Genomic DNA, 20810 nt, shown 5'->3' on the forward strand with positions numbered 1-20810 from the left:
CAGGTTCTTTGTTTACTACTGGCTAGTGTCATTTATTGGATATAGTAGTTAGTATTTTCTTGGGAACACCAAGGCCACACAACTGAGATTTATTCATTATAAAATATATTGTGGGGAATTTTACATTTGAAACTGCCCAATTTCCACAGGCCTATGATTTATCCTTTATCCTTAGTGAACGTGCCTGCAACATTTTGTAGGCATTTTTACTTACTCCCTCAGTTAATATCTTTACCATTTTTACTTTAGCTTTGACTATATTGTCTAGAAGGAAAGGTCTTTAAACCCAACTCTTCTCACATTCTTGCTTTCTGTTAAAACAAAAGAATAGAAGCTTGCTTTCTTCCCATTCTCCCCAAACCCTGCTTTGACTTCAGCTTTTTGTTCTCTTGTTTAGGGGCAGAATGGAAGGGGGTGGCTGCTAGTTTCTCTGCCTTTATTTTCATTTGCAGCTTTCCTTCCTGCTTTTCCACCTAATTAAAAAAAATATATTCATTTGGAGGCACATTTAAATTCTTTCTTCTCCTTTGAAATGCATTACTCACATGCTTCTGCCTTTAAAAAGAAGTCTTCCTAATACCATCTTTCCCTCAACAAATAGCTCTTGATTCTGCTGTATTTATTCATTTGTTTGCTTATTTAGCCACTGAACACTTACTAAGTACCCACAGTGTGCCAGTCTCTGTAGTCTAGTGACTAGCTCTTGTCTCCCTTTAGTGGTTGAATTTCTTGAACAAGATCTTTACCCACTATTTCATTTCTTTACCTTACTTCTGCTAAGTTAACTCTTTTTTGTTCTCATCATTCTGCTGAGTTTGCACTCATAAAGAATACTAGTTACCCCTAATGGCCAAATCCAACTCTTCTCCTCCTCCTCCTCGGTCTTCCTGCTTCACTTGACACTATCCCTGCCTTCTTGAAGGTTTTTCTTTGTGAAAGAAGCTAAAGTCACTCATCATGTCTTCTATTTGGTTTATTTAGTCTCTGTTTTATTTTGTTTGGTTTTTACTATTTCTTTTTTTGCTTTTTCCCCGTAGTGGAGATTTTCTAGTTTTGTCTTTACCCCTGTTGTTCTTTAGTCTCTCTACATAGGAGAACTCACTTACCCTCATGGATTCAGTTATTTTTTTGTGCAGATGGTTTCCCCTGTCTGTCCAATAGTGGCTTCTACAGTGAATTTCAGTTCTTTTTTAGATTGCCTATTAGAGACCTTTGCTGTTTGTGGACTTACCGATCTTAAGAAACCTTGGATATCCTTGGCATGAAGTAATTGATAGTTTGCCCTAGCACCCATTTTAATCGCATATTCTTTGAGGCTGGAGTTAGTCAATTTGGTCGGCTCCTTAGCACTGGAATTTCAACATGGCTTTACGTATCTGTTCAACTTTGTATATTCAGTAATTCATGTGAAGTAATTAAAACTCATTGCTTTATGAAAAAATACTTCACTATGAAACAGAGAAAGCTGGCTATTAATGTAATGATAGAAGTTAAGAGAAAGGAATAGATATGATGGGGCATGGATTTTTTTTTCTTTTTGCCAGATAACATTACGCATTTGAGTAAAATTAAGAATACAATATCGGGGGTGCCTGGGTGGCTCAGTCAGTTGGTTGTCTGCCTTGGCTCAGGTCGTGATCCCAGGGTCCTGGGATTGGGCCCCACATCGGGTTTCCTGCTCAGCGGGAAGCCTGCTTCTCCCCCTCCTGCTTCCCCTGCTTGTGTTCCCTCTCACTCTGTCTCTCTTTCTCTGTTAAATGGGTAAATAAAATCTTTAAAAAAAAGAAAAGAAAGAATAGAATATCAAAATTAACTGTTGCTCTTTAGCAGTATCAATAAAACCTCTTAATGTTTCATATGGAAACAGGAAAAAAGGATTTAAGTTATTAATATGTAGCCTTTGTAAATGTTAAGATTAATAAATGCCACTAATCTGCAACTTGACACACTTAAAATTTAAATAATTATCTGGTGGTCCATACTGGCTTCTTAGTTATGCCATTGTTCAAGTTAATCTTAAAAGCTTGTGGTGTCCTGTGGTTCTTACCTCTTTCTTTTGTGTGCCTCATTATGGTACCAGTTCTTAATTCTTTTGTTGCTTCTGTTGCTTTACATTCTCATTTCTACTACCAGGTCCATGGCTTTAGCTTATTCCTGATCTTCCTGTCACTGTCCATTCTCCATCACTTTTACATACCACATTCAGAATAATCTTTCTGGAACACTGTTTTGGTCATTTGACTTCTAAGAAATTTGTATTAGGTCTCCTCTGAGAATCATAAAAGTTTTATTTTCCTTAAATTGGTAATCACACACCTCTGCCGTCTTGCTTCATTCTGTGTCTTTGACCTTCCTCCAGATGCTTGACAATAGATCTCTTTGCTGTATAGAGACAGCTGTTCCTGTTGAATTATTCTGACAGTATTATTCTTATTATTCTTACTGTTTGTTTTGGTTGTGCGGTTGTCTGTTGTTGGAAGTATCTTCTGAATATTCCTTTTTTCAAACCAAACCCTTCCCATTCTTTAAAACCCAGTTAAATCCATACTTTAATAAACCTTCAAAATATAGGTTGTGCCTAATTATTTACTACCACATATTGTTATTTACCATTGTGCATGTCTGTTAATTATAACCTTCCAGTAATTAGTAACTTTACCTGATGTGCATTTGTAGCCCTTGTGTTGGTTACCACAGTGGTGGGAACACAGTATATCCTTAATTTATCAATGGCACACCAAGAACAGTCTTTGGTTTGTTATAATTCTATGAGATAATGTTTCGTATATTTAGCAATGAACGGGGAGAATGAAGAAAATGAAAAAAAAAAAAGAAATCAAGCATATGCCCCCAATTTGTCCTATATTATTTATACAGTATCTTTTTTCATTTCTTTACCTCTCTCCTTTTCTTCCCATGCTCCTATATATGTTTAAATTCCCCAAATACAGGAGCCATAGGAGTCTAACTTAAGCTAGTGTGTGGAGATTCCAATGAAATATATGCAGGTACTAGATAGGTAGTACTTTCTAGCATTTCAAACCATCCAGAACTGAAATTGATTGCCTTGGAAAGTAATGAATTTGCCATTACTTGAGTGGTTTGTGCAAAGGATGGACAACCACTTGGAAATCTGTAGCTGGGATTCAAGCATTGAATGGGCAGATGAGGAATAGTTTAAATGACTCTGAAGTCTCTTCCGTTTTTGAGATTCTTTGATTTTATGTTCAGTCCTCTTTGGTTACCACAGCAATTCAAAAACCATTTCATCTTATTATATGCATTTGAATAAGAATGGTATGTTACAGTTAGAGATGTTATTCAGTTTTTTCCTGAAAGTCAGATTCCACCTTATGGAGGAATTCCTGCACTCTGGATAAATCATAAGAATGTGACAATATTCTCAGATTAACTCTGCAAGATAAGTTCTAAAAATGTTGTGAACATTTTTACTCTTTGTGTTCTTTTATAAGGAAAAAAAATCACTGACTAGATGGATATAGATTTCTATTTAAACCTTGTTATTCTTAGAAATACCTGTGTAAGTAACTTGGTAGTTTTAGTTTAATTAGCAATAGTTGTATCATACTATTGACCTACTTGTCTTAATATAAACTTCTCATCTTTCTTAGAAAAAAAATTGTCCTTAGGAAGCTAAAATTACAGGTTTTCACTAATACTCATCAGTAAGCTTTACTGTGTTCTAGGACCTCCGTTTGAATTCCTGATCAGCCCAGATACAGGGAGAATAGGCAAAAGAGAATTGGTAGATACTTTAAATATTTCTCTGTTGCTAAACAAGTAATTAAATTATAGGTACTTATATTGGTGGTCATGTTGTGCCCATTTTGACTATTAAAGTTGGGATGCAAAGGATTATAAAAGATATAGGGGATGAAAGTGACTAGATTCATGGAGGAAGTTTTCTCCCCCTTGATCTTGACATAGTATATTTCAGATAAAATTATGATACATATTATTCTTTAAAAACATATTAAGTTTGTGAAATAAAATTTCAGTGATAGAACTACAGCATTCCTGTGAGGAATCTCTGCCATCCCTAGAAAATAGAAAACTGGAACTAGAATATTGATAGGCAGTTGAAACATATTTAACTCGAATTATCCAGATGTACAGGTTTGTTTTAATTTATCACACCATTTTTAAATTGTTAAGGGAAGGTGAGATAAGTTACTATGATTTCCATGGAGTTCTGAAGAGGAGAAAGATGCATTCATTATTAAGATAAATTTTACCTGTTTCTATTTTTGTTAATGAGACTACTTAATGAAAATTTAAAAGGATACAGTTGGCTCAGATTATTATTTCGTCACACAGCAGTGGTGTACCTGTAAGATAGTTACACCTTGCTTTGTAGCCACTGCAGCCTTATTTTGCTTAATGTTTGCAGGTATTTCTTCTTTCACGCTTTTGTGTTTAACTGATTTATGTCATTAAATATAAATAGGTTTCTTTTAGACAAGAAATGCCTTTGGTATGCTCTTTCAGTATGTAGTTTCAATTATTTTTTTTAAATTTCGTTGACTTTTTTTTTTTTTTAAGATTTTATTTATTTATTTGACAGAGAGATCAAAAGTAGACAGAGAGGCAGGCAGAGAGAGGGGGGCGGGTAGCAGGCTCCCCGCTGAGCAGAGAGCCCAATGCAGGGCTCCATCCCAGGATCCTGGGATCATGACCTGAGCGGGAGGCAGAGGCTTAACCCACTGAGCCACCCACGCGCCCCTCATTGACTTTTTGAAATCAGTTTTTCAGTATTCTGTCTCCTTGTTTGAGCTTTCTTCTTCAGTGTCACTCTTACATGTAAGTTGGATTTTCGTTGTCTAACTCCCAATATTTGTCACTTTCTCTTGGGTCCTTTTTATTACTTTTTTAAAATTAAAAACTGTAAGGTTTTTTGTCTCTCCAGTTTTTATAGGCCATTACTTGTTCTGTTTATTTTTCTCATGTTCCATTTTATTTCATATTCATTTCTGAAGTATTTTTCCTTTTATTTCTAATTCTTTCCTGAGTTTTCATTTTAATTCTGAATACTTCTAATTTCTTTCTTAAATTATGTTTTATTTTTAAGAAATCTCTATACCCAACATACGGCTTGAATTTAAAACCCTGAAATCAAGAGACACAGTCTCCACTGACTGAGCCAGCAGGTGGCCCCAAATATTTCTAATTTCTTTTTTTTTTCCTCCAAAGATTTTATTTATTTATTTGACAGACAGAGATCACAAGTAGGCAGAGAGACAGGCAGAGAGAGAGGAAGGGAAGCAGGCTCCTGGCCAAGCAGAGAGCCTGATGCGGGGCTCCATCCCAGGACTCTGGGATCATGACCTGAGCCGAAGGCAGAGGCTTTAACCCAGCCAGGTGCCCCAATATTTCTAATTTCTGATTTAGTTGTTCTTCCATAACTTCACCAGGCTTTTAACTCATTTAACATGTTCTTTCATATCATGCATATATTTTTTGGCTTGTTCTAAATTAGTAGGTGTACAGTTTTGATCTGTTTTCTGAGCATATTTGTTGTAGAGTGGTTTCATTGTAGAGATGTTATTCTGCTTCTTATTCTCTTCTTCTAAAACTTTGTATGAGATTGGACCTTGATTCTTTTCTGTTGATCATTTTTATGTGATATTAGTTTTCTTTATTATTAAAAGGAATTGATATTTAAGATAACTTTTCTACCGATACAGACCTCTCCCTTCAGTGGTTTTTGTGTTAGTGTTTAAAAATAAGGCCTCTTGTTTTCTGAGATTATTTTTGCTCTGTTCCTTTTCCCACTTTGTACCTTCTCTTTCTTTATTTTCTTTCTTTTTTTGAGAGGGGCGGCTACTGCTGGAGTTTTGAATCCTTTCCCAGGACTTCCTCCTCAGGGTGGGGCCTGGTCCTAGAAAGGAAGTTTGGTGGTTATGTTATGAGAATTCATAGATAGGGACTAGATTATTTTCCCCCATTTCAGGCTTATTGTAGACTGTATGTATTTGCTGTTGGATTAGGTAAAAATGCTTTTTTTTTTTTTAATAGTTTCATGTGCTTTCTTTAGATTGGTTCACTGTAATTTCCAGTTTTTATCTCTTTACTATTTTAGTGTTTTGTTTTTCAGATCTGCCTGGTCCCCCATTAGTTGCAGATGTCATGTAGATCAGTGGTTGTTAGTGCCTCATCTCTACCTCATAGCATTTTGGGGTTTGTGGGGATACTTGATCACCAATTTTTGTTGTAAATATTGTCCATGGGGTTTTGGTTTTTCTATTTAGTGATTCTTTTTTTTTTTTTTTTTGTGAGAAGCTTCTGGGAGCTTTGAAAACTATCACCACTATTAAAGAATTACTGACGAACAGTATTTTATAGAATAAAATTTCATTTAAGAAAGGTTAATTTGAAGAGCTCCATGATTTAACCACATCTGACCTGTATATGTTAGAACATTATTTACTCTCTCAAGGTTTTGACCCTTAGATAAATTTTAATAGTGCTTAATAGAACCAGGGACATAAGCTTTCAGCACACAATTCTTGGTACACATTTATTCAAGAAAACCCCCAGTCATATAACTTTTCTTATTTTGTGGTAAGAGTACGCATTATGAATTCTATCAGGCAGACAAAATTTCTCAAATTATGGCCAGATGTACAAACTTTTTTTTTTAAGATTTTTTATTTATTTATTTGACAGGGAGAGATGACAAGCAGGCAGAGAGGCAGGCAGAGAGAGAGAGGAGGAAGCAGGCTCCCTACTGAGCAGAGAGCCTGATGCTGGGCTCCATCCCAGGACCCTGGGATCATGACCTGAGCCGAAGGCAGCGGTTTAACCCACTGAGCCACCCAGGCGCCCCCAAATGTACAAACTTTTAAAGGTGATTGAGACTCAACTTCTGCCAACTCCTTGCCAGGATCATTGACTTGACCTCAAAGAAGATCAGAGCAAGGAGCTGCTTATAATGTTGGGTTTATGTATTGCCTATATGTGCAGAGTGAGGTGAGGAAAGACATGTGATACTGTCTAACGAAATTTAATCTGTGAAGTTCAGTAAGACATTTGCATTTTTAAGCAATCCATCTGAGAAAAACTTGCATGTGTTCTGAATGTGAATGCGTAAGGTTATGCCCTATATTTTCCTCTTGATTTTTAAATTGTTTTTAAGGTTGAAAAGTCAGTGATAGTTTTTAGAATTCTCTTTTACTAGTAACTTGACTATAGCTCTTGTGTTAAAGCGGTGAACAAAATGGTAAGATATTACTTAGTGGTAGTTTTTGTTAATTTAACTGTCTTCATTCTGTACTGCCTAATCTAGATGGAACTGAGAGAGTTCAACTAAAGGAATACTAAACTATAGAAGAAGAAAACTTATATCTCCATATAGAGTGCTATTTTTGGTAGGAAGCTGTTATGTGGCAATGAATGATAGCTGTATGAATAGATCATCTGGAAACATGATTATTAATTTCACTGTATGTAATATTTTAGAGGTGTGGTTACTGCTCTTCCCTGCTTTGCATGAATGTAAGAATGGTAGAGGATAGCAGGCCTAGTGGAAGGCTGAGACTTTATAGACCTGGATTCCAGTTTTGGCTTTGTTAACTAAATGTTTGGGTAATCTTCAGGAAGTTACTTCGTAGTAGCTCCTTTATCTTTAAAGAAAAAAAAAAGAAAGAAAGAAATCACCAGTATCTAGTGCTATGGTAAGTTCTCAACATATTTTAAGGATATCTCATTACTGTTTTTATAATGACCTTGATTTGCTCATGAATTTCTAGAAGCATAATACAGTATACACAGGGCCTTCTAGGCAGAAAGATGGAGAAAGCATGTCGCATTTGAGAAAGAGGTAGTTTTCTGTGACCAGAGTATTGGGTGCAGTTATGTATCACAGGAGATGAAGGTGAAAGTTGCAATGGGGGATTGGTTTGGTCTTGATCCTAACAGTGATGGGGTTGGTGGGGATAGGGACAGAACAGGGAATGTTGTCTTAAATGTTGTAAGTTGAAGAGTGGTATTTAGTGTTATGTTCTTTTTAAGAACCTAAATCTGACAGTCTTGTTCCTGCAATGGCCTAAGCAGTGGGTGACCAGATCTGGAACTAAAGTGGCGGCAGTAGGGGTTGATTACCAGGGGGAGGTTATAACAAATATTAGAGTTACAATCACTAAGCTTTCTGACAGAAGAGGGGAGAGTCCAGGATGACTCCTGAGATGAGCCTTAAGCACCTAGGATGAAGGTAGTGGTTTATTCCTAGACTTCAAATGGCATGGATTTCATAGTAAATACAGATTACAAAAGAGTGTGAAGTAAAGTTTTCCAACTTTGTTGTAACAGTGTTTAATTTTACTGCTTTAAAAGATACATTCTCTGAATTTGTAACAACTAGCAAATGCTGCAACAGATAAATCAGTTTCTGAGAATATCTAAAAATTGTGAAAAATAGGAGAACTGGTACCTCTAATTCCAGATCATCATTTAGGATTTTTGATTTTTAAATATGTGTGGTTTACTCATTTTGTTTTTTAAAATAACAATTAAAACAGAAAGAGAATAATTCCCCAAGAACACAATTTTATGAAAACTGAAGGAATGGACTCTGTATTAAATATTTCCAAAGAGTTCCTGAGACCAAAAACAGTGGCCCTTCTTTTCCAGCAGCTGGAATCCAAAAGATCTTGAAACCTGTCCTGAAAAGCTTGCTCCTATGCAAGAAATCCTGGTGGCTTTTGAGAGGAAGATAGAGAACTATTCTGGAAAATTTCAAGTGGTAGTAGAGGTGAGTCACTGACATGAAGAATTTGTCCAGGGACTACAAATACTCATCTTCTCTTTTTCATTAACATTTAAAATATATATACCCTCAGATAAGGCAGTTTAACAATCTTATCTTTGTGTTCTAAAAATTTTAAGGAATAGAAAATGGTAGAATAAGTAGTATTCCCTTACCCACATAAAAATAAATTTGTTGAAATTTTAAGAAGGAAAAACAGATACATTCAGTGATGAACTTCTGCAACAGTTGGTTTTTTAGAGAAGATGACCATGCTGGGAAAAGATATGATAAATGCCGTATTTATACTTTGTATTTTGAGTGTAAGATATACTTGGATGGAATTTTTTAAAATGTATTAATTTGATTTGATTCATTACCTCTTTGATCACTAGAACACTGTGTTCTCCTAGTAGGAATGGAGGTTACCAGTGAGGAGGAAGTCTCCTTGTTCTGATTCACATGCTGCTTGAATATGGTAGCTAAGCTTCCTCTGGAGAGTATTTTGTTCAGAAACAATGCAGGATTAATAAGCCTCTCTTAATTATCTTATTGTTTTGGGGAAATGTGAAATACATGGACATGGCACAAACTTCAAAGGGTACAAAAGGTGCAAAGTGAATAGTCTTCCTCCCATTTTTATCCCTCAGACATCCAGTTTTCCTCCACAGAAATAGCCATATTTATTAGTTTCTTGTTTACTTTTCCTGAAGTATTTTGTGCATATATACAAACATATATGTAGTATATATTTTTAGCTGTTTTCATATCCTTACACAATAGTCTTTGACCTTGTAGGTGAGATTCCTTCCCACATCTATTCCTCAGAAAATTGGGTAGTAGAGTTTTAATTTATATACTTTTATCTTTCTTCCTCCAGATTTAGTGTAGACATGTAGTACCTTTCTATTACATACTAACATGTAAGATTCTATTGATTATTTTAATATTTTACATTTTTGCCGTTGGGAATTTAGAAGGTCTAATAGCCACATTATAACTTAATCATTTACAGCAGCAATTAGTGATCTCAGTCCTTTATTTTGTAGCTGCTATACTTTTTCCCACCTACTTCATTTTTTAAAATAGCCAGTAAACTCCAAAGGGCAAATCAGTACACACAAAAAATTTCGAAAACTATACAGGTAGCTTCCTGAAATAATACATTAATGTGAATTCTAGCTTAACTAGAAATGGCTGTTGACCGGGCACTACTTAGTGTCCGAGAGAGAAAATGCAGGAAACATTATGGGACAGATAGGAGGTAGGTACTGAGAAAAGAGAGAGTGTACAAGATGAAAGAGAGGGGAGGTCCAAGGAGCCATAGTTCTTAAACATAGCCACTGAACCTAGACTGGACTGTAGTTGTAGTTGAGCTAATACAGGTAGAAGTCATACCCTGAAGTAATTCTATCACTTAGTTGGAGTCCACAAAGAGCTCTGCTTTCCAAGATTTTGGAAGACTAGAGAAAGGCGGGGCGAAGGGGGGGAGGTTTGACAAGTTTTATTCTTAATAACTTGGAACTTTAGGTGGTCTGTCATTTATCTTGGCATTTAAAGTTAATTCCTAATATTGAGAGAGACTTAAACTTAGGTACATTTTGTTTCTATCTGTTCCTGTTACCTCTTATCTTTACATCTATTTCAAGGCTCTTTTCTCACTAAAGCTGATTTTGTGTGCTGCTTAATTATTAGTTTCTTCATTGGTGATGCCCCCATTGACATGAAACAGTGATTCCTATTACATTTGTTTGCCTAGTTACTGATCCTGCCTATTTTCTTTTTATCTATTCCCACTTTTTGTGACTTTTTAACTTTTTTCAGTTATTTTTATTATTTTTTTAAATTGAAATACAGTTGACATATAATGTTACGTTAATTTCAGGTGTACAGCATAGTGATTTGAGAACTCTGTATGTGTAGTAGCAAGTGTAGCTATTACATCTGTCACCAGTTTTTGTATGTTTTAGTTTATTAAATTATACAAATTCCATGAGTAAATGTAAACTTTAAATTTTAAAGTTTAAGGTTTAAATTTAAATTTAAACTTTAAATTGACAACCCCAGTTCACTCGAGTCTCTTTAAAATATTAAAAACTTAGAACTCATTTAGCATATAGGTTTTATTGTTTTTAGTGCCAAAACTAGGATTGGGTGAAATGTTTTTGTAGAAAGTTTCAGAAATAGAAATGTTTTATCTGCATTAGATTGTGAAGGAACTATGTTAGCCTATAGGTGTTTCTCGGCACTGTAGTTCAAATAGTTAACTTTCGAAATTGAATCTCAGACAATATGTGAGTCTTTGGGCATGGGTTGTTTTATATATTGGATTATATGGAGAAACTAAAAACACAGATTATGTGATCAACAAGGACAAAATACTTTTAATAGTAGGTTTTGAGATTCTTAAGTGTGATTTATTATACCATTTTCAGGTGAAGCCTCCCTTTGCAATTACAGTGGTGCTGATTTTAGATGAAGGTGGTTCAAGCAAAAAGTACAGTATAAAATTGATCTTTCTAGGAACATACAGTGTTTAAAATGAGGACAGATTGAATTTGAAAATGAACAGTAACACTAATTTTAAAGTATTGGCATTTATCTAACAGTGAAGTACAATTTCACTTACTCTTCAATATAAGTATATATTTTTCTTAAAGTAAAAATGCATATTGACTTTTTATTATCATTTCCTTGTCAAGAATTTCAGTATATATTCCGCTCACATAATGTTTGACTGTTTTTTTAAATCTAATTTTGAGATGAACTATAGTTTATTAAGTAAATACCTATTTAAAAATATTTTAAAATAAACAGTAGAAATTTTGACTTAAGTAATTAAGAGTCCTCTTCCTCCCTTTTTCATGTTTGAAGTGTGAGAGAAAGAGAAAAAAAAATTACTGATAGCATTACATGCTTCTTTAAAGCCAAAGAATTTTGAAAATTGGTAAATATAAACATTTTTGATAGTATATTTGATATCCTTACAAGTATTCCCCCCTTTTGGAGGAGTGAAAATAGGTTTGGAAATTAGAAGTTTTTCAGAATTGTGCATAGTATTAGGGTCTGACTTGATTTCCAGGAAGCTAGATGGTAGTTGAAGTAGCTAGCTCATTACCGAAACTTAAGGCTCATTATAGTTAAAAATAATAAAAAATATAAAACTTAACTTTTTCTTTAAAAAGTAGGATATTCCCTTGATCATTTCCCTCCCCCACTTATTTGCAATCTCAGCTCTGGACAACTGAATCATAAATTGCCCAAAAAAAGCAACTAAAATTCTCCTTTCCCAGCAGTGCGTTTTGGCAAAGCATTTTTTTTGAGAGAATCTAAAAGAAAAGCAATAATATTTTAATAACAGGAATGATGTTTTAATAAAGGAGGCAAAACCTACAGTGTTATTCTGTTTTGTGGTGAAATTTCCTGGACACTTCTGTTGATTAGCGGGTGCCTGGTGGGAAGGATTGGTCCTAGTCTAAACTCTGTAACTGATTCATTATCTTACTCTAGAGTAATCATATAACCTCTTTATGCTTTCATTTCTGTGTCTATAAAATGAAAACTGAGCCTCTAAAGCCAAGAGCCTGGTGTTTCTAAGTCCTGAAGGAGATAGTCCTCAGTTCCATTGGATGCAGCCTGAAATCTCTAACTTCTGAGGGCTGATTCTGGTTCTATCAAGAGTCAAATACTCATGGAGATTAATAATCTTGGGCCTGTTACTTAACATCTTGGTGCTTCAGTTTCCTTTCCTGCCAAAATAGGAAAATAATACCTAAAGCAGGGTTTTTTGAAATTTCAAATGGCATATATGTGTGTGCGCACATACACATGATTACTCTAATATATGTGCAATTTACAATTATATATGTATAATTTATGTATGAAAGTAAAGTATTGAGGCTAATGCTTTACATTGTAGTTGTTAGGATGTTTTCATTATTTTTTTTCCGAATGCTAGACAGAGTTTGCTCCTCAGGGCCAATAGGATAAATTTTCTTAAGTGTTGTATATGGCCTTTAAATGTAGTGTTTTGAAACTTTGACACTGACCTTCCTCCCACACTACTATCTTCTACTTTTTAGAAACCTAGAAACCATCTGAGCATTCTTACAAAACAATCTTTATACGTCTGTGATGTCACTGAATCCTTGTTTCCTCTAATCCCAACTAACACACACAGGTGCACCTGTACCCAGTCACTTTTTGGTAGTGGTCTCCTGTAAAAATGGCTCATTATTCCACATTATTTCTCCCTTTCAGATTTTTATACCTCTTTTTTTCTCTCTTGTCTGATTGTGAATGGGTAACATCCCTAGAACAACAGTAAATAAGTTGGTGTAATACACATGTACCTTGCTCCTAGTAATTTTTTTGTCAAAATATTAAAGACCTTCATTAAATATTTTATATAAAATGTGTATAATCGTATTCATTGAACATAAGATATCTCTAAAGAGCACCTCTATTTTATGGACTCAAAAGAAAAAATTATCAATTGCAAGGACTATCAGATATGAAAAAAAAGGTAACAGGATCAATGAGATATGGCATACATAGTAGATACTGTTTTTAGTCTTAACTAAATTTTTTGTTAGAATTTCTCTGCATTCTTGTTTGCTTGATGGAAACTCCTCAAGTTTTTTACTTTCATAGTTTCTATGAGTTCCTTTTTGCTTTATTGCTGATATTGTGCAAACTAAGAGGCATTTTTCTTGTAGCTCTTCCTAAATGTTTAATACCTTTAGGGTTACATAACTTGAATCATCTTTACTTCTAAATTCCCACCACTTTTACAAAAGTAAAGCATCATTTGAATACTAGAGGTAGAAAACATTTTTTCTTTTTTAAAGACGGGTGGGCTGTACTGAAAGTTTCTAAGCTCTTCTCCCCACACACGAATTACATATTAGCTCTGCTCATATACATGCTAGCATGTGTCCTGACATAGTAGAGCCCTCTGACTTTATATTGTGAGTTTGCCTTACACAGGTTTTCCCCCCTCACTTTATATACCCTTGGGTTTATCTTGCTTTAGCTTCTGTTTTCTCTCCAAAGCTAACTAACAAAAGCTGTTTCTTTCTTTTTCAGTTTACCGTTCCTTATATTTCCCAGCCCCTTATTAATTCCTTTTCTTATCATCTTGTTTACTAGGAAAGAGTACTTATGTTGAGTATTTATGTTGAGGTGGAATAGAATAGATACCCAGAAATGAGAATAGATACCCAGATACTCAGAAATGAGAGTATATTAGTATTTTGCACATCTTAAAACTCTCAGTTGGAAGAAAAAAAGGTCACTGTATTTTGTGTTTTAAAGGTTTTATTTATTTGAGAGAAAGAAAGAACACACATGTACAAGTGCATGTGTGGGAGAGGTCCAAAGCAGGCGGAGTGTGGAGCCCAGTGTGGAGTTTGATCCTGTGACCAGGGCTGAAATTAAGGGTCAGGTGCTTAACTGACTGAGCCACCCAGGAGCCCTATGTCACTGTATTTTTTATTTGAAGGAACATGGCTCAGCCTGTGTACTCTTGAGTGCTACAACTCAAGGTGCATACCTGATAAGCCGTTAAATCTGGATTGTCTTCTCAGGGATGTGGGTGTGTGTCTAGGAAATCAGAAGAAAAAAAGAAGGAATTATACAGACTGATCTTTCTATCAATTAAAACATTTTAAGGAACCTAAACTCTGTGTAAATGATGTAAAATGTTTTGTAACATTTACATGTATTTATTTGTAACATTTGTAACATGTATTCATATAAAATGAATGTTTTGTTGTAAATGTTACTTTCTAATGTAATAGATTATCCAGGAAGTACTGTTTGGCTAATCCTTACTCACAGAAGATACTGAAACTTAATTAAACTGGTTTAAGTGATTATCAGATTATTTTATGCCTCTTAAGTAGTTACTGTTCTTGGGGTTTATAGATTTTAGGAAGGCTTTGGGTCATAGGGTACTGTTTTTTGTTTGTCTGTTTGTTTGTTTTTTTGTAGGGAGAGGATCCATAGCTTTCAGCAGAATCTTAAAGAGATTAACCCCAAAGAAATTAATCCACTCCTGTGGAGTTCTAGGTTAGCACTATTTCTTTTTCATCTGTTCTCCATTGTGATCCTGATTATAAATCATGAAAACCCAAGAGTATTTTGAAATTCAAAACAAAATTTGATCTGGAGTTGTTACCTTGGAAATGTTAGTGCTGTTCAAATGGCATATCTAAAACAATAATAAAACTGCCATGAACTACCAGGGAATTAATTTTAGGAAGTAGTGAATATAAATAAAGATGATACTGTTTTCACAGAAAAAGACATTAGAAAACTGTGGGTCCATGTAAATAGAATAAATGTGAATTAAAAATATGCTTCTACTTTGAACTCGAGGAATTAATTTCATAGTTGTGATTTAATTTATTTTCTGAGAGGAATATATATTGGAAATAATAAATGTTACTTGGTATTTGTATATATTTGTATATATATGTATATGTATGTGTATATAGTAATTACTTTTTAATATTCATATGACTAATGAAAATGCTTGATTTTTCTTTTTATTTTAGTGCATGCAAGATATGGGAAATACTAAAGCAAGACTACTCTATGAAGCCAATCTTCCAGAGAACTTTCGAAGACCACAGACAGATCAGTATCCTTGAAACTTTATTTATTGTGGATTTTAAAAGAAATAACTCATTTTTATACTTCATATTTTAACTGTTTATATTTAGGAAGATGCAAACTTGATCAGACTGTTATTTATTAAATATCAAAGCTGGTTTGCCCTGAGCTGTGCTTTGTATGTAGTAAATTTTTAATAGTAAATAATACATGATCTACATAGTATTTTGATATAATTATTACTAAGTATAAAGTATTATGGCTGATTCTTCTTGATCTCTAGCTCTTGATTGGAGAATATACATTGTTTATTATTTTAGAGTATTATTAGAGATTTGACTTGTGAGCATCTTGAATAGTTTTAAAATTTATTTCTAAAGAGATCTTGATCACCTTTATATAGTAATCATATTTATGTTAAGGAGTTTGGCATGTAGGCATTTAAAATGGCAAATCACATGTTTAGTATAAGTGGACCTACTGAAGTAGCTTATGCTAATGTTTACTGCTCACATTTCATCTTTGTTACAGGTTTCACAGCTGTGTTTGCTTTTACAAATCTGCCATAATGAATAAGTAGAATATTTTCTCACAGGCATTTTAGTCAGATGTTTTTCACCTTTGTTAAAGATAAAGTCATTTGATTATATAGGATTTCTCAAACTTATATTGAAGTTTGAGGAACTAGCTCATCAAAATTGATCTGTTCTTTAAGATTATCAAATTGATTGTAGGTATTTTTTTTTTTTTTTTTTTATAAATTGAGATCAGCTTTTATTTCTGTAGCACTCCTTTATTTATTTTTTTTTAAAGATTTTATTTTATTTATTTGAGAGAGAGAGACAGTGAGAGAGAGAATGAGCGAGGAGAAGGTCAGAGAGCGAAGCAGACTCCCCATGGAGCTGGGAGCCCGATGTGGGACTCGATCCCGGGACTCCAGGATCACGCCCTGAGCCGGAGGCAGTCGTTTAACCAACTGCGCCACCCAGGCGCCCCAATTGTAGGTATTTTTGATTCTATCCAAAGGTGACAATAAGGTGCAGTTTTGACAATAAAATGTAGTTTCTTAAAGAGTAGTTATATATAACCCATTTGTATACTAAAACAGTTTATGTGGTCAGACAGTGAAAAAAAAATGCCATCTTAACAGAGTAGAGGCCATTATATATATTTTTATATTTGTATAGAAACCACCTAAGTTTTATTTAAAAAGTTGGTATTTGTATTTGGCCTTTTCTATTTCTGCTCCCTCCACCTTCTTCCCCCATATTTAACAATCCGATATCCAAGGCTGTTTTTATTAGAGCAGGTTCTTAGGGTAAAAGTGGGAGGTACATTTCAGACATAAGAAATTGTGTGACTGGAGCTATGAAGGAGTGAGGGAACATGACAGGTTTGGATGTGACAGGTTCGTGTTTAGTGGGGCAAGTGGCAGAATAAGCTTACTTTTCAGATTGTGAAGGGTTTTCAGTACCAGATAGAAGCAGTGTGGACTTCATTCCATGTACTAATGGAAGTTGAAGAATTTGATAAGCCATGAAGGGTTTTGAAGCAGGAGAAACATTAGAAGCATTTACTTCTACCACAAGGAAGATTAGTCAGAGGAAACCTTGGAGTTGCAGACCATGTAGAATGCTAGTACAGCCTTGAAATGAGCAATGATGAAGTTATAAATTAGAGAATTAGATTCAATTAAATAGTGGCATTGAGAATGGATAAGAAGGAATTGGGAATATTGGAAATTGGGAAAGTAGGAGCAATTGGATGAGGTTGAGATTGGTTGTGTTTCTGAAGAAAGATACTGAGATGACCCCAAATTTTTTAAAACTTGGTGAAGGTTCTATAGATAAGATAAAGCATATTCCCTGAGAGAAGAAATTCAGTACCAGATAAAGGTTGAAGGGTCAGAAATGAAAGGTAACGAGCCATACTTTTTTGCTTTGGGCAGGTTGAGGTGTCTGTTGGACATATACATGGAGATCCCCATTCAGTAGCTGGAAACGAGGGTCTAGACCTTAAAAGAAAGCAGGAAATGCAATGCAGATTATGGAGTGATTTAACATGTAGATGATAGAAAAGTGTTAGTTGCAGTTATGTTTACCCAGGGCAGTACTCCTTTATTCTTTTTGTGTGCTTTATTGAACATCTTGGGAATACCGTTTTCTTTCTCTGAACAGTGAAGGTCTAGGGCAGAACCCTGGGAATAGAGCATTAGTAGAAGAATATACAACTGAGTGAGCAAGTATGTCCTAGGTGGTTTTTACCAATTGCTTGCTGTTTGTATTTATTCTTTTCTCTCTGGTTCTCACCCCCAAGCCTGAGTAGACATATTAGATTCCTCAAATGGAAGAATCTCCGTTTTGTGGAACTTTGTGTGTATGTGTGTTAGGATTTATTTGGTTTGAGCTTAGTTTTTTTTAACTTCTTTTGAATACTACAGGGTAATTTTTGGCAGTATCCTTTATTTGGTTCCTTGTGGGTGAAAATGGCTTCCTCCAAGTTACTTAGTCTGTCATCACGATTCCACATTTTTTTCAAAGAAGCTTTGAAGATATTTAGGAAAGGACTGTATATAGCTTCTCAGTATCTTCTTACATTGAACTATTCTATGCACTATTTTGTGTATGTTAGTAGGAATATTATTTCTTAAGTAATTATCATTAATTTTATGATGACCCTTACAGAAGTTTAGGATTAATGAGGTAGTGAGTTATTAATTCTGATTTTTTGCTGATGTATTTTTAAATATTTGGTACTTACTTAAACATTTCAGGGAAGATATTTTTTACACTGAATTGATTGGCCTTGGGTATGATTATATCCTTGACACACTGAAGATACAATAGCTAAAGTAGTCTTACTGCTTTAAAAAGGTTTCTTGTGTGCTAAGCACTGAGCTTGACTTTTTATCTTCCTTATTTTTTTAAATTTTCCAAACAACCCAATGAACTGGAGTATGTTACTTTCACTTTTGGGGTTGGGAAGAGTAGGATTATTATTATCCCACCCTTACTAAGTTATTAAGAAGCTTCTCAACGCTTCCAGACTTTTCCTTCTGTAGAAGGGCACTTGACTGTATTTTAATGATGATAGTTTGAGTAAAATCAGTGTTGCCATGTTTGAGTCTTGATGGCCTTTAAAAATAGATAGGCTTATGGTTTGGGATTCTGCAGCTAGGTCATAAGGTCTAGGTGTTGATTATAGCTTTTAAGTACCTGGTATAATTCATTTCAGGCTTTTGGATTATGTATATTTTTGCCATTGTTTGCTCAAGAATGCTTATTTGGGTTTTCAAACTGTTACTTCTTTTTTTTTTTTCCCAATTTATTTATTTTCAGAAAAACAGTATTCATTATTTTTTCACCACACCCAGTGCTCCATGCAAGCTGTGCCCTCTATAATACCCACCACCTGGTACCCCAACCTCCCACCCCCCCGCCACTTCAAACCCCTCAGATTGTTTTTCAGAGTCCATAGTCTCTCATGGTTCATCTCCCCCAAACTGTTACTTCTAAAGTATTTACAAATTATGATTATATTTATATGAGGTGTTGATTTTTTACTATTCATAAAAAATAATCTAATGGTTGTTAGGAAATACTTAAAGAGGGATTTTGTCTAAACATATTTGAGATAGATGACTATTTTGAGTATAAAATGCCATGTCTTGGACCGTGAGACGAGACCCTATATCTAATAAAATACTATGACCTTTAAAAATTGTTTTACCTTAAGTATTATAGCAACATCACTTTAGTCCCTTCTTTTAATTATGAAACATTGTGATTTGGAGGTTTTATTAGGGAAACTAGTAAGAAAATTAGTCCCCTTCCTTTATTTCATGAATCATTCTAAATTTCATTGCTCTTTAAAAAGCCTAACATCTCTGCATTTTTATTGATTTAAATATCGTTGCCTCATCCCCAGGGACAAGTGGAACCAAAGTGAGTAAAACTCACATAATATGGGGCCTCACTGCATTCTTAACAAGATTTGTCATTTTTTTTAAAGCTTTACAATTTACAGAGTTTTGCAAAAGCTGCTATGAAAGTATAATTTCTCATGTGGGATGTGGTTAATTATAGGCTGCATGTACTAGTGCATGACAAATGATAAAGCTTTACATTAAGCTTTTCATTATTAGGGTATTTCATCTTATCTAAAAACTTTAATTACTTCGGTTCCATGAGGTCTATTGTGCACCAAAGCTAATCTGCAGTTCTTCTCCTTTGAGCTTTTCAAGATTTTATTGCTGTCAGTGGTAATGTGTCTGGAACTGGAAGATTTGGTTCTTGGGACTAAATATTAATTTAATTGTCTTTAAAAGGGTATCTTTAAGGAAAGGAAAAAAAGTCAAATTATAAATAAATATGTTAAGAGATAAAATACAAAGTAATATTAAACTTTTTGGGGGCTTGGTTAGTATCATTTGTTAGTTTTGAGAACAGGGACAGTTCAGGGAGCTTTGTTGAATGTTTTGTAACTATAGGCATGGGGACAATTCTGGGGTATTTGTTTTTGTTTATTAAATCTCAAATCAACTACTTAAACTTGAATTGTTATTAAAATTTCTTTACCTTGATTTCCTGAAAATATTATTATTCTATTTCTAATTTTTTGGGTTGTATTATTGATGTCTATCAGTAAAAAAAAAAAATCCTCATGTCTCAAATGATGCCTAGAGACTAGAAAATGAAGATGAGTATTGATTGATCTCCAAATCCATTGGTCCTTTTGTCGCTGTTTCTCAATTGCTCTGTCTGTTTATACGTGATGATATGCAAGTCGTCTTTGCCCTGAGCATTGTAGTTCTGTCCATTACCTCCCTTTACCATGGTGATAAGAGCTAAAAATTAAATAGCACTGTGTGCCACTTGCTCTTAGTTCTTTACACACACTAGCTTATTTAATTCTGACAATAATCCTGTGAGATGGGTCTCAGTGGTATCACCATCTTAAAGGAGAGGAAGCTGAGATAAAACATTATATAAAAGCAAAAGCTAACTCCATTTATTGAGTACTTAACTGTCTCTTAGGTGCTGCACTAAATGCTTCATATGTATGCTCTCAACAACTTTATGAGTTGAGTGTGATTATCATTTTTTATGTATCTAGGTAGAAGTTCAGCAGATTAGCTGACTTGGAGGTAATAACAACTGCCAGTTAAATAATAAGTGCCTATTGGTACCAGAAATGAGGGTGTACGTTGTGGAGAATTAGTACTAGGGTCAGCATGTAATGCAAAACTGTTCTCAAAATGTCAAAATTCCTTAAGTTGTCAGTAGTGACAATTTGTAGACACAGAGACGGTCTATAAATCCAACTTGACGGTTTTTTGCCCTTTGGGCCAAATTGGGATACAGTTCAGAAATAACTAACTACAGGCCTAAGAGCCAGCTCCTGTTTTTGTAAATAAAGTTTATTAGAA

The 20810-nt window shown here is 34.4% G+C and overlaps 1 protein-coding gene across 2 annotated transcripts in view; it reads left to right on the forward strand.

Moving 5' to 3' along the window:
* The window catches only part of SMAP1 (small ArfGAP 1), a 164974-nt gene that overhangs the window by 48116 nt on the left and 96048 nt on the right, over nucleotides 1-20810 (forward strand). Inside the window, exons 1-2 of one of the 2 annotated variants that reach the window (XM_044254020.1) lie at nucleotides 14759-14836; nucleotides 15325-15410. In XM_044254020.1, the coding sequence (XP_044109955.1) occupies nucleotides 15328-15410 (83 nt within the window). In that variant the 5' untranslated portion in view covers nucleotides 14759-14836; nucleotides 15325-15327. Of the gene's footprint in view, nucleotides 1-14758; nucleotides 14837-15324; nucleotides 15411-20810 lie in introns of those variants that run through there. The other variant, XM_044254012.1, reaches the window with a different exon arrangement.

Source organism: Neovison vison, chromosome 1 (assembly GCF_020171115.1).
Source record: "Neovison vison isolate M4711 chromosome 1, ASM_NN_V1, whole genome shotgun sequence".
In the NCBI taxonomy this organism is placed as follows: Eukaryota; Metazoa; Chordata; class Mammalia; order Carnivora; family Mustelidae; genus Neogale; species Neogale vison.